At 40.5% G+C, this 13,868-nt stretch overlaps 1 protein-coding gene across 1 annotated transcript; it reads left to right on the plus strand.

The window, feature by feature from the left end:
- Positions 1 to 8,926: 8,926 nt before the first annotated feature.
- On the plus strand, positions 8,927 to 12,547 carry LOC140464403 (uncharacterized). The gene is made up of 4 exons (XM_072559403.1): positions 8,927 to 9,056; positions 9,249 to 9,398; positions 9,893 to 10,022; positions 11,949 to 12,547. Exons 2-4 carry the CDS (start codon positions 9,302 to 9,304, stop codon positions 12,172 to 12,174), a joined length of 453 nt encoding a protein of 150 aa, XP_072415504.1. The 5' UTR covers positions 8,927 to 9,056; positions 9,249 to 9,301; the 3' UTR covers positions 12,175 to 12,547.
- Positions 12,548 to 13,868: the final 1,321 nt, after the last annotated feature.

Raw genomic sequence — 13,868 nt, forward strand, 5'->3', positions numbered from 1 at the left:
TCAAAAACCTCCAATTATAATTGTACCAGCCTTCAGCACTTCCTCTGGCAGATCATTCCATACACATACCAGCCTTTGTGTGAAAACGTTGCCCCTCAGGTCCCTTTTAAATCTTTCCCCTCTAGTTTTAGATTCTCCTACCCTGGGGAAAAGACCCTGACAATTCACCCTATCAATGCCCCTCATGATCTTATAAACTTCTCAGTCTTTGATGCTCCAAGGAAAATAACCTCAGCCTGTTTAGCCTCTCCCTAATGCATAAACCCTTGAACATCTTTGTAAATCTTTTCTGAACCCTTTTAAGTTTCCTATAACAGGGAGGCCAGTATTCCAAAAGTCTAACCAATGCCCTGTACAGGTGCAACAAGACCTCCCAATTCCTATAATCAATGCACTGACCAATAAAGTTAAGTGTACCTAATGCCTTCTTCATTATCCTATCTATATATGACTCCACTTTTAAGGAACTATGAACATGTACTCCAAGGTCGCTTTGTTCAGCAACACTCCCCAGCACCTTACCATTAAGTGTAAAAGTCCTGCCTTGATTCGCCTTTCCAAAATGCAGCACCTCACATTTATCAAAATTAAACTCCATCTGTCATTCCTTGGCCAATTGGCCTACCTGATCAAGGTCCCGTCATACTCTAAGGTAACCTTATTCATTCTCCACTACACCTCCAATTTTGTTACAAACCATATCTCCTATATTCACATCAAAATTATTTCTATGAATGACTAAAAGCAGTGGACCCAGCACCGATCCTTGTGGCACACCATTGGTCACAGGCATCCAGTCTGAAAAGCAACCCTCCTCCACCACCCCCTGTCTCCAATCTATGAGCCAGTTCTGTACCCAAATGGCTAGTTCTCCCTGGATTCCTTGTGACCTAATCTTGCTAATCAGTCTCCCATGCAGAATATTGTTGAATGCCTTGCTGAAGTCCAAATAGGCACGTCCACTGCTCTGCCCTCATTAATCTTCTTCGTCACTTCTTCAAAAAACTCAATCAAGTTTGTGAGACATGATTTCCCATGCTCAAAGCCAAGCTGACTATCCCTAATCAGTCCTTGCCTTTCCAAATACATGTAAATCCTATCCCTCAGGATTCCCTCCAATAACTTCCCCACCACTAATGTCAGGCTCATTGGTTCTCTGGCTTTTTCTTACCACCCTTTCTTAAACAGTGGCACTACGTCAACCAATCTTCAGTCTTCCTGCATCTCACCTGTGACTGTTGATGATACAAATATTTCAGCAAGAGGCCGAGCAATCACTTCCCCAGTTTCCCCCAGAGTTCTAGGGTACACCTGATTCAGGCGCTGGAGATTTATCTACCTTTATGCGTTTTAAGACGTCCCCTTCTGTAATATGGACACTTTTCAACATGTCGCTATTTATTTCCCCAAGTTCTCCAGCTTCCTTCTCCACAGTAACCACTGATGCAAAATGCTAATTTAGTATCTCCCCCGCCTTCTGCGGTTCCACACATAGATGGTCTTGCTGATCTTTAAGGGGCCCTGTTCTTTTCCTAGTTACTTTTTTGTCCTTAATATATTTGTGGCATATCTTTGGATTCTCCTTAACACTATGTGCCAAAGCTATCTCATGTCACCTTTTTGCCATGATTTCCCTCTTAAATATATTCCTACTGCCTTTATACTCTTCTATACTCCAGCAAGAAAAGCCCCAGACGATTCAATCTCTCCCCATAACTCAAAACCTCCAATCCCAGCAACGTCCTGGTTAAACTTTTCTGAACCCTTTCCAGCTTAATAATATCCATCCTAGAGCAGAGTAACCAGAAATACACAGTGTACTCCAGAAGAAGCCTCACAAACATCCTGTACAACCTGAACATATCATCCCAACTCAAGGGTCTGAGCAAACAGACTCTCTGGCTGTTAACCTTAACTCCACTTCCCCATAACTCTTAACGTTTGTCATTAAAAATCAGCCTTACTTGATCTTCAGCAGATGTAATGACCCAGTCTCTCCAAAGATTAAAATCCCTCTGAGAGAAGACGTTGTTCCATGTCCATTCAAACAGGGGACCTCTTACTTCTGCACTGCGTTCCCTTGTTCCAGCCACCCCCATGAGAGAACTAATCTCATCAGCACCTATCCTGTGGAGCCCCCTCTTAAACAGTTTTTTTTTGTTTCAGTATGATCACCTTGCATTCTTCTCTGGGGGAATGAGTTTAGTTTCAAGGTGCTCAACCTTTCCTGATAAGACAAACTTTTCATCCCTGGAATCAGCCGAGTGAATCTTCTCTCAACTGCCTCCAGTACAACTATAACCCACCTTAATAAAGGAGATGAAAACAATACACAGTGCTCCAGATGCAACCTGACTAATGTCTCATACAAGATATATGAAGACTCCCCTACTTTTATACTCTATCCCTTTACAGTAAAGGTCAAGATTATACTTTGCTTCCTAATTCCTGTATCTAAATGCTAACATTCTATGATTCATGCACAAGGAAACCCAAGGCTTTTTGTATTGCAGTATTCTGGAGTCTCTATCCAGTTAAATATTATTCTGAGGAAGGATCACCGGACCTGAAACGTTAACTCTGATTTCTCTTCACAGATGCTGCCAGAGTTGCTGAGTTTTTCCAACAATTTCTGTTTTCATTTTAAATAATTTTTGGGTTTCTATTCTTGCTGCCAAAGTGAACAATGTGTAATTTTTCCAAATTTACTCCATCTGCCTATAGTTTGCCCACTCACATAACTTTTTAATATCCATGTGCAGCCACGTGTCTTCCCCAGAATTTGCTTTGCCATCTACCTTTGTATCATCACAGAAAGTCCCGTCAATTGACAAAGATCGTAAACAGTCGAAAAGTGTGGCACTGGAAAAGTACAGCAGGTCAGGCAGCATCATGGAGCAAGAGAGTCGATGTTTGGGTAGAAGCCCTGCATTATGCCCGAAACATCAACTCTCCCACTCCTCAGATGCTGCCTAACCTACTGTGTTTTTCCAGCACCACACTTTTTGACTCTGATTTCTAGCATCTACAATCCTCACTTTCTCCATAGATTGTAAACAGTTGAGATGCCACCACTGGTTCCCCCACTAGTTACAGTGCTGCCAATCTGTAAAGGACCCATTTTCCCCACTGTCTGCCTCATGTTAGTTAATCTGTTCTCCATCCACGTTAACATATCATTCCTAATGTCTTGAGCTTTAACTTGTGCAGTAATCTTTTATGTGACACCTTATCAAAGACCTTTTGTAAATCCAAAGACAATGCATTAACTGGTTCCCATATGTCTACCCTGCCTTTTTCATCATCAAAAGCCCTCAAATTTGTCAAACACAGTCTCCCTTTTACAAAACCACATTGACTCTGCCCGATACTATTAGGACTTTCTAAATGCCTTGCTATTTAGAAACTAGTATTTTCCCAATGATAATTATTAGGTTAACTGGCCTACAGTTTTCTGTTTCAATTTTCCACCTTTCTTGAATAGTGATGTTACATTTATGGCTTTCCAACCTACTGGGGCTTCTCCAGGCTGTAGGGAATAGTCAAAGATTGCAACCAATATATCCACCATCACTTCTTTTTAAGACTTATTATGCAGGCCATCGGACCTACGAAACTTGTCAACCTTTAGAATCACGGAATCCCTATCATTTGGCCCATCAGGTCCAGACTGGCCCTCCAAGAACCACCCAGACTCACCCCATCCCTGTAGCCCTGCATTTCCCATGGCTAACCCGGTTAGCCTGCACACGCCTGGACACTATGGGTGATTTGGCATGGCCAATCCATCTAACCTGCACATCTGCCAGAAGAAATGGGACCATTAGGAGGAAGCTCATGCAGGGATGGAGACAATGTGCAAACTCCACACAGATAGTTGCCAAAGGTGGAATTGAACTCAGGTACTTGGTGCTGTGAGGTAGCAGTGCTAACCACTGAGCCACTGTGCTGCCCTTGTCCACTTATTTTTCCTAGTGCTAATTGTATTTATTTTGGTTCCTCCCTTATATTTACCTCTTAATTTCCTATTATTTGTGGGATGTTTTCCATGAAGACATATATAAAACACTTGTTTAAAGTTTCAGCTATGTCCATATTTCCCATTACTAATTACCCCAAGAGACCAACACTTCCCTCAGCTACCCTCATCCTTTGTAGAAGCTTTTACTCTCTGTTTTGATATCGTTTGCGAGCTTGCTACTGTACTCCAATTTCTCCCACTTTACAAATATCAAAATGACTTGTTAGCTGTTTCAATTATGAGAGTGTGTTGGAAGTTTCCAAAGCAAGTGTGTTAAGAATCTTATATCAGCGGCAGCCTTTTGGCAGTTCTGGACCTCTGCCCACCACTCTGAGCCTCACTGTTAACTGTTAATTCTGGAAAATCACCCAATTATCTCATGCAAAACCAGCATAAAGAGGCAAAAGACATAATTATAAACTGAGTAAGCTGTAAACTATACTTAGCATGAGTCACACGATACCAGGTTATAGTCCAACAGGTTTATTTGAAATAGGTGACCTGATGAAGGAGCAGTGCTCCGAAAGCTTGTGATTTCAAATAAACCTATTGGACTATAACCTGGTGTGGTGTGACTTCTGACTTTGTCCACACCAGTCTAACACCACATCACATGCTTAACATGAAGGATTAATTTTATTTATGGAATAGTTAAGTTGCTAAAATAACTTCCTCAGTGCCACAATGGTTAACTCAATCAAATCCCTCAAAAGTGCGATTCAATTTTTGTTTCAGGTAAAATAATTATTTTTGAAACAGGAGAAAAACATTTCACGCCTGTTTATGTTGAGCTTGATTTTAATGTGATTGAGTCAGACCTAGTTTAAAAATATCAAATGTATAATTTAATAAGTTCCATGTGTTCTCAAGCAATATTTATTTTCTTTTTCTTTGGCCATGAATGTAAATCTTCCCGCTTGGCCTCCAAAATCAGCCAATGGACATCTCATATTAAAGAGGAAGAGTGACTATTGGGTTCTGCCTGACTGAATTACGTTAAACTGAGCGGAATAATAGGAATATGATTTGTTGAGCATCACTTGAAAGAAGCTCTGAGGGTGACAAAGGAACAGAAAGTGCTTAGGAAAGTACATTTCACCGGGAGTCTCATTTTCATTGCGAGAGAAACATTGTTAGTGGGTGGAATTATATATTGCTCTTGGGATGGGTTGGCAAAAAAAAAGACCACGAGTGCCTTTTCAAATATCTACCCATCTCCACCAACCTCATTGCAATTTTACATGTGCATAAAATAGCGAGAAAAGTGAGATTCACCAGAATGCAAATTTTTTAAAAAATCACAGCATTCTGCATTTATAATGTTATGACACATCTTAAGCCACTTTTCTGATCTGATTTATTTATTCAAGGAGTCCATTTGTCTATGTCCTGTCAACTGAGTTGACATTTTCCCGAGATAGAAGATAAATTGATCAGGATATTCTGATGATACTCCCATTACATGCTGGGGACCACATAGGTCACGATGGTGGGAATTCCAGACCATGGAATCCTTAAAGGGCTAAAATACAATGCTGGGCCAAATAGAGGGAGGCCATTACTTGGTTAAAAGTAGTCACTTGCATCCACAGAATTAGAAAGTGACCTTCGTACTTTGAACACTGCTGTTCAATATTGACTTAAGTGGTTTAGACTCTACAATCAGAAGTATATCAAAATCTACATGCAACACAAAGGGCTAAAAGTGTGTTAAGTTCCATTTTCTGGCACACATTTCAGTCTCTCACAGACCATTCTCTTTGAGATGGTGTTCTCTGTTTCCTGTCACAGCCAAAGGTATCCATTGTATCCAAAGTGTCACTGACCCTCTCAATTCATGGGCCTTGGCTTTACTGGCAGACTTCAAGTGTGGCACTTTATCAAATACTGTATCACACCAACATCATTACCTTCAGCAGCCCTCTCTCTATCTTCATCAATAAACTCAATCTGTCATCTTTGTTGACTCTACTCAATCCTATTATGATTGCTAAGGAGCATGTTACAATGCTCCTTACAACAGATTATCGTATTTTGGTTACTATTGATGTTTATATAACTAACTGGCCTCTCATTTTCTCTTTCCTGTCTCCCTCCATTCTTGAATAGTACAGCGAGGTCTGCAATGTAGAATGCCCTGCCTGCAAAAGAAGTAGACCCACCAACTTCAAGGGCATTTAACTGGTCATTGGATAAGTATATAAATGATAATGGAATAGTGTAGGTTAGATGGGCTTCAGATCAGTTTCGCAGATTGGTGCAACATTGAGGGCCGAAGGGCCTGTACTGCGTTGTATTGTTCTATGTTCTCTGTTTTATGTTTGAACCTGTGAGGATTCTTCACACGCGAAGGAATTTTGGAAAATACATATGAATGCACCTGTTTGCTCTGCAGCTAGTTCTTTTTAAAAACCATGTGATGGTAGCCATTAGATTTGTTAGACTTTAGTTTGATTAATTTCTACAGTATTGTTTCTTAACTTCATTGTCACTAGACCCTTGCTTGTCCACTGATCCTGGAATATTGTCATGATTGCCACTGGGAAGTTGAATAGAATGCGTCATATTTAATGTCTCCCCCATTTCCTTATTCACAAATATACTCAGTCCTGTTTTAGTCTGTAAAGGGCCCGCGTTTATTTCTGGGAATATTAGAACTGGAACATCTGGAAACACTGAGGAGAGAGAAAAACAATGTCAATGGGTGGTGTTTAAAGTTGCCCTTGAGATGGATTGGCAAAATAAAATTGGATAAAAGATCACAAGTAGTTTTCCCAGTATCTACCCAACTCCACCAACCTCACTGTAATTTTACCTGTGGTTGGACAGTCCACCCACTGCAGGCCAATGGAGATCTGAAAGTTGTCACTGAAGGAGCTCCTGCTGCATTGCTGAAACGTTTTCTGTGACTGGCAGAGAAATCTACTGTTTACCACATAGCACCCTCGCTCAGCTGATGGATCAGTACTCCTCCATGTTGAACAACACTTGGAGGAAATACTGAGGGCAGCAATGGTGCAAAATGTACTCTGGGTGGGGGATTTCAATTTTCACCACACAAGCAGTACTACTGATCAGGTTGCTTGGGTCCTAAAGGACATAGCTGCTAGACTGCGTCTGCAAAGGTGGTGAGGGAACCAGCAGGAATGGAAAGTGTATTTGACCTCATCGTTACCAATCTGCCAGTTGTGCATGCATCTGTCCATTAAGAGCAATCTCCACAGAGTCCTTGTGGAACAAAGTCCTCCCTTTACATGGAAAATACCCTCCATTGTGTTGTGTGGCACTATCACCATGCTAATTGGGACAGACTTCAAATAGAACTAGCAACACAAGACTTCACCTCCAGGAGGCGCTGTGGGTCATCAACAGCAGGAGAATTGTACTCCAGCACAATCCGAAACCTCATGGCCTCACATATCCCCCATTCAACCATTATCATCAAGCCAGGGATCAACCCTGGTTCAATGGAGAGTGCAGGAGAGCATGCCAGCAGCAGCACTAGGCATACCTGATAGTGAGGTGTCAACCTGGTGAAGCTACCAAACAGGACTACTTGCATGTCAAACAGCAGAAGCAGCAAGTGATCCCACAATCAACGGATCAGGTCTAGGCTCTGCAGTCCTTCCACACCCAATCGTGAATGGTGGTGGACAATTAAACAACTTACTGGAGGAGGACGTTCCATAAATATCCCCACCCTCAATGAAGGAAGAACCCAGCATCATCAGTGCAAAAGATACTGCGCTGTGTAACTCAGCTCTGGACTTCCCAAAGCCTGTCCAAGGCACAAGTCAGGGGTGTGATCGAATACTCCCCACTGACCTGGATGGGTGCAGCTCCAACAACACACAAGCAGCTTGACACCATCCTACGTACGGCAGATGGACTGCAGAGGCTCAAGAAGTCATTCACCATCACTTTCCAAGGGCAACCAAGGATGGGGAAATAAATGAATAAAAACAGAAGCTGCTGGAAAAGCTCAGCAAGTCTGGTAGCATCTGTGGAGAGAAATCAGAATTAACATTTCAGATAGAGTGACCCTTCCTCAGAACTGATGGTAGATGGCCAGCCAGCAACGCCCACGTCTGAGGCGTGAATCAAAAATGTCACAGTCAGCAAAGCGTGATTTGAATTTAACTCTGCCCCTCCATATCGGGAACCATGCAGGGCAACTCTGGATTGACTGTTTGGGTGCACTATGAGCTTTTAAACATGGTCTGGACACCAGGGACACTGGTCTTTCAGCAGATATCCAGTGAGTTGTGTGTTGTTCTTGAAATAGTGTGTGGTAAGATAGGAATAGATGTGGATGTAAGGGATAACATAGGGGCAAGTAGCTAGCAAAGTAGACAAGCTTAGTTTGAAATGAGAATCATTTTGCTAGACCTTGCGATAGGGAGTGCTTCAAAACACTCAACATAATTTGGAACGAACCAAAACAAAACCTGCAAGATTCACCCTTTAAGAACTGACAGGAGTGTGCAATCTCTTGCTATATTTACAATGTGACAATCAAAGTCTACAATTCACAAGTTACTTTTCCTGCTATTTCTCCCATTACAGTAAGTTTTAATGTACAGTGTATGGGATGCAGAAAATAACAGTGATCCACCAAATTGCAAAATGATTATTCTAGCTACTGCATTGGAAGCTGCCAAACCAAACTGTTGCCTGAAATATGAATACACAAAGAATATTTTTGGTATTCTTTGAAACAGTGTATAGATTTAGAATTAGTATTTATTAAAAATGTGTGAAAACAATTTATTTTCATCAGAATTGATCCATGTTAAGAGGACATAGTGTAAACAAATGTTCATGTTTATTGTGTTGAATAAATCTAAAACATGTGGCAGAGACATTTTTAGATCTGTGCAGATGTTAAGTGCTTATTTTCTGTTTTCCACACCCTGAGCATGTGATGCAGCCAGCCATCTCTGCATGTTCCAGTAAAACATCAAAATCAATTCCAGATTAAACATCTCATAGTGTTTGTTGCACGAAAGGACTTCACTTCTCGGTTCAACATAGGGTAGGCAATTGTATTTATGCTTCACTGTGATAGAGGTCATTTTGAAAAGACGTATATTAATATTGCATTGTTTCTATTTTAAAGTCTGTTAAAACTCATAGATATTTTAAAAGTTTTTCATTTAATCCTCTGTGGTATTTATATTTGTATTTCAATAAATGCAACAACTAACTTGTTTGCTTTTATTTTAAGTCATCTCACTTTAGGACTGTTGACAAGGACAATTTCCTACTTTTCAACTCAGGATGTTCCTCAGACTCTTTGTCTTTTTCCTAATTCTCCTGCCAGGGATGCAGGGCAGAAAAGGTGTTAAAAGTGGTGACTGGAACTACAAAGATGGATGTAAGTAAAATGCCTCTCGTATCTGATTTACAGCAATTGCATTTGTAAAATTTCATTAGTTAAAAGAAATCCTGCTTCAATAATTAATGCGAATACGTTTTTAGTTGATGACTTGTATTCATTGAAGAATGTGACATCTAGTGTTTGTAAACTTGAAATATTTAATTTGGGATAGATATAAAAAAAACAACAGTATCACAAACACAGAGAATGTTGCTTATACTTAGGTAATATTCTAGCGTTGTTCGGGCTGTTTATTTTAAAAGTGCTATCACTATCGAATGGGTGAATTCTGCGAGAATAAGGATGACATGGGTTTGTGTTTGAATCTTTGTTTGTAAAGTGACATGCTGCTGCTCCAAATTGCTTGTCAGCTGATGAAGAGAAATCGCAGAGCGACTTGTTTCTGAGGCAGTTTACAATGCTTTGTTATGCCAATTTTGTTTTCAGAGCAGTTCAGTTATAATTTATAAGTATTTACCCTATTTTTGTAGCTGATAAAGTTAATATGCGCGGAGTTGCCAATCTGACACAGATACTGGACAACTGGAGATTTGACATTTTGACTCAGATGAGAGACATGCTGATGAATGGCCACCAGTCCCTCCTCCCAGACTATGCCAGGTGACAGATGTTTGTTGCATACTGCAATAATTTACAATGATGTGTTTAATTACATTGACTAAAATTCAAGTTAGTGTGGGGTATTTTTCAGTTACAGTTTCATTCCAGCAGTGCTAAATTTATGATTATGCTGCTGAATTAAGTAAAAGCTGGTGGATTCAGTTTCAAATTCTATGTTCAGTGTTTGGTTGGAATTGATGTTTGAACTTGTTTCTGTACGCCTAATTAAAAAATACGACCTGCTTCATTAAAAGTGTAAACGTGGCTGTTTCCCAGCCGGTTTGAGTTGGGATTTCATTAGAAATGCTGGCACTTTTCGCTGATTCTCTACCTTGATCCAATTGTTGGACTGAACTTATTTTGGAACTGCACTGAGTAAATATTTCAGAGGAATGTTTGGTTTGGCCACTTACAGTGATGTAGCTGGAACCATCATTTTGCATCTGGATGTGTCATTCTGGAGTCTGTGCCACATCAAAAATAATTATAAATCTGCCCCTGAAAGTAAAACAGAAGTGTTGTGGTTTTCTTTAAAAAAAAACAGCTTTGGAAAGCAAATAGGCAGTTTGGCTTTGAGGAATTCCGAATAACATATCCCACGTTGGCACAATCTTGGATGCCAATGCTGCAGGCACCTCCAGCAGTCAGAAGCATTTTGTTTTGATGTGGCATTGGATTTGGCCGTAGCAAGATCCAAAGTTTGCAACTTTAACAAAGCACTCCACATTCATAAGACTAGGTGGCTTTCGAATATTGTAAAGTAACGAACGCGTTTGGCTTAGTTGTCATATTATTTCAGAACTTTGGAAAGCTAAAGTAAAGGAAAGAGAATGTAAAAGAATCAGAAATGTTTCTGGGTTTTCCAGATCACCCCAAAACATTAAGTATTTGAAATGGGTGCAGATCTCAAATATTTATAGCTGTGGTCATGTATAAAACAGAGTTTAAAGCAATCTCCAGAGCACATGGAATGGGCAATATGCGCCACTTGTGAGGCGGCTTAGTTTTGTAGAGCTTAGTATATGGCCCGTTAGTATTCCCATTACAAATAATATCTTTACACACAGATAACCCCTGTACAGTTAGCAAATATTGAACAAGAAAATCATTCTTGGGTCCAGTTCTTGGCTAGAACATTTCACAATGTCTCCACTGCCACATGAAACAGACCAACATCACTTCCACATTCCTATCAGCAACTTACATGAATAGGTTAATGCAGTAAATTGTAATGGCAATACTTATAAATCAGTTAGAAAAACGATCTTTAAAACAAAAGTTGTTCTTGACTATTTAGGAGAAGTACCTCTTGTATCCTCCTGTTGGTTTCTTAAACAAGGTACGAATTCCACTACAATAGCAGGAAATCCGATACAAACCGTCCAGATGATAGTTACGGATAAATTCAGGTTGTACGGCACAGGATTAAATAGAAACCTCAAACCCATTCATTCTGGAAGGAACGTGCACTGGCCAAAATGAGAAACCATTTGCAAAGGCACTACTGAAGTATATTCATCGATCAGATTTGTACAGTATAGACAAAAGATGGAAAAAGACACCTACCATTGTATTAATAGCCCCTTTAATGCATCAAGGAAGTTGAGCTGGATCATAGCTTAACCTAAGAATATAAAGGTGCACTGTGAAAATGACTAGAAATATAAATGCATATTGCTTCCCCACAGGGAGGGAGGGGAAATCAGGAGGCGAATCAATTTGATCCAGTCCTTGACACTCTGGGACAATGAAAGCAGCATAACACAAGGTTTTCTAGTGCTGCTAACCCCTCATGGGAAACCCCTTATTTGGGAAAACATGAAACAGGAAAGAAGAAAATAATTGAATGAAGGTGCTTTCAAGAAATATGATTTTCGAAGCCCAAATGTTTTCACTTAATCATGTTATGGTTTCATTCTGTTTCAGAATCACACCTCTTTCAGAGGCACTTAGTGATCTATTTACTGAGTTTAACGCTCTAAAAGAACGACTGAAAGATCTGACCGACAAGTTTACTGCCCTGGAGGTGACTGTGGATGAAATGAAAGCGAATAATAATGCTCCACGTTTGATTCCAAGTGGACCCAGGCAAAAACCGAATCTACCAAAGAGAAAGCTGATGGTTCCAAAGAAAAAGAAGGTCCCCCAGTAATAAAGCAAAGCAAGAATTAATTGCAAACCACATCATTCCTATATATTTTATATATATATTATATACATACAACATAAAATAAAAAGACCAGCAGGATTTGCATGTGCTGTTATGCAATTTCCTTTTGATGATAAATATTTATCAATTGCTAATGAAAAGTTTTTGTTGCTGTAGAGCATCTCTTGTGCTGTGTTTCCAAAACCTTGCCGACCATATTTCTACATTTTGAATAGTGTTCTGTTACTCAGTTTTCTCACTGTCTACATATCTCACATATATGCAATAACTGTAATGGAGAAAATGTATTTTCTGTTCAGCAATTATACTAAAAGGCTGTTTAAATTAAAGAAAGCACAGCAATGCCTTGCCTTCATTTGGGCCATTGTAAAGTTCTTGTATTTTCTTTGAATGAAATGGTTAGAGTAGGTAGGTGAATCACTCACGGAGATAATGACAAGATAGCTCTGTGGTTAGCACTGCTGCCTATAAGCACCAGCGACCAAGGTTTGATCCCACCCTTGAGCGACTGTCTGTGTGGAGTTTGCACATTCTCCCCCTGCAGAGTAGCTTTTATTTGTCATGTCTACCATATGCAACTGATACAGTAAAAACGAGACAGCTTTCCTCCAGAACCAAGGGTGCTACATGGACAACACAAACTACACAATTATATCCAGCATAAAGTGCATAAGTGCATAACACACAGGTTACAGTGTAATAGAAGAATTATAAATAATAGACATAGCAATTCGAAGTAGTACAACGAATTTCAGATGGGAAAGAGTCCGATCATGCTGTGTTAAGGAGCCTGATGGCTTGGGGGAAGAAAGTATTGCACAGTCTGGCCATAAGAGACCGAATGCTCTGGTATCTTCTGCCAGATGGCAGGACGGAGAAGAGTTTGAGTGAGGGGTGTATGAGGTCTTCCACAATACTCCTGGCCTTTCGGATGCTGCATCCCGATGAAGGGCTTCTGCCCGAAATGTCGATTTTCTTGCTCCTTGGATGCTGCCTGACCTGCTGTACATTTCCAGCACCACTCTAATCTAGTGTGGTCTGTAATGTCTGTCATGGGTGGCTGCATGGGTTTCCTCCCATAGTCCAAAGATGTGCAGGTTAATTGGATTGACCATGTTAAATTGCCCGTAGTGTCAAGGGGTGAGTGGGTTAGCCATGGGAAACGTGAGGTTAAGGGGATAAGGTGAGGCAGATGGAATGCTCTTTGGAGGATTGATGTGGGCTTGATGGGCTGGATGGCCTGCTTTTACAGTGTGAGGATTCTATAAGGCTGATATTTTACAGGATACTTCACAATTTCGGACACAAATCAGGGTGCCAGAGGAGTCCAAGGCGATAGTAAACCAAAGTTGTTTCTTCATCCTCATCAAAATAATTGAGAATGAGCCGGTGATGTCAGAAGCTGCTGGATGCTGAGGTGCACTGCAATTTCTAACTGCTGCCTCTTTGTTGAGGTACGGATGGTATTAAGGGTAAGGAGTGGAGAGTTAGGCAGTGAGTCCAGCCCAGTTAAATAATGGAAACACCCCTGATGCTCCTGGCTCCATTTACTATTTGAAAGAAAAAGCTATTGGTAGTTGCCTCCGAAGCCCTTACAAGAATCATTGGGTTAGGCTGCACATGCTCCAAATAATCCTGAGGAGCCCCTTGTGCAGGACAGATGGGTTTCTCCAGTG

This window comes from Chiloscyllium punctatum, chromosome 40, assembly GCF_047496795.1.
Source record: "Chiloscyllium punctatum isolate Juve2018m chromosome 40, sChiPun1.3, whole genome shotgun sequence".
NCBI classification, from domain to species: domain Eukaryota; kingdom Metazoa; phylum Chordata; class Chondrichthyes; order Orectolobiformes; family Hemiscylliidae; genus Chiloscyllium; species Chiloscyllium punctatum.

Coding starts and splice junctions, on each gene's coding strand:
- LOC140464403 (XM_072559403.1), top strand. CDS start 9,302: ATGTTCCTCAGACTCTTTGTCTTTTTCCTAATTCTCCTGCCAGGGATG. Junction 9,399..9,892: donor CTGGAACTACAAAGATGGAT/GTAAGTAAAATG, acceptor CTATTTTTGTAG/CTGATAAAGTTAATATGCGC. Junction 10,023..11,948: donor CTCCTCCCAGACTATGCCAG/GTGACAGATGTT, acceptor ATTCTGTTTCAG/AATCACACCTCTTTCAGAGG.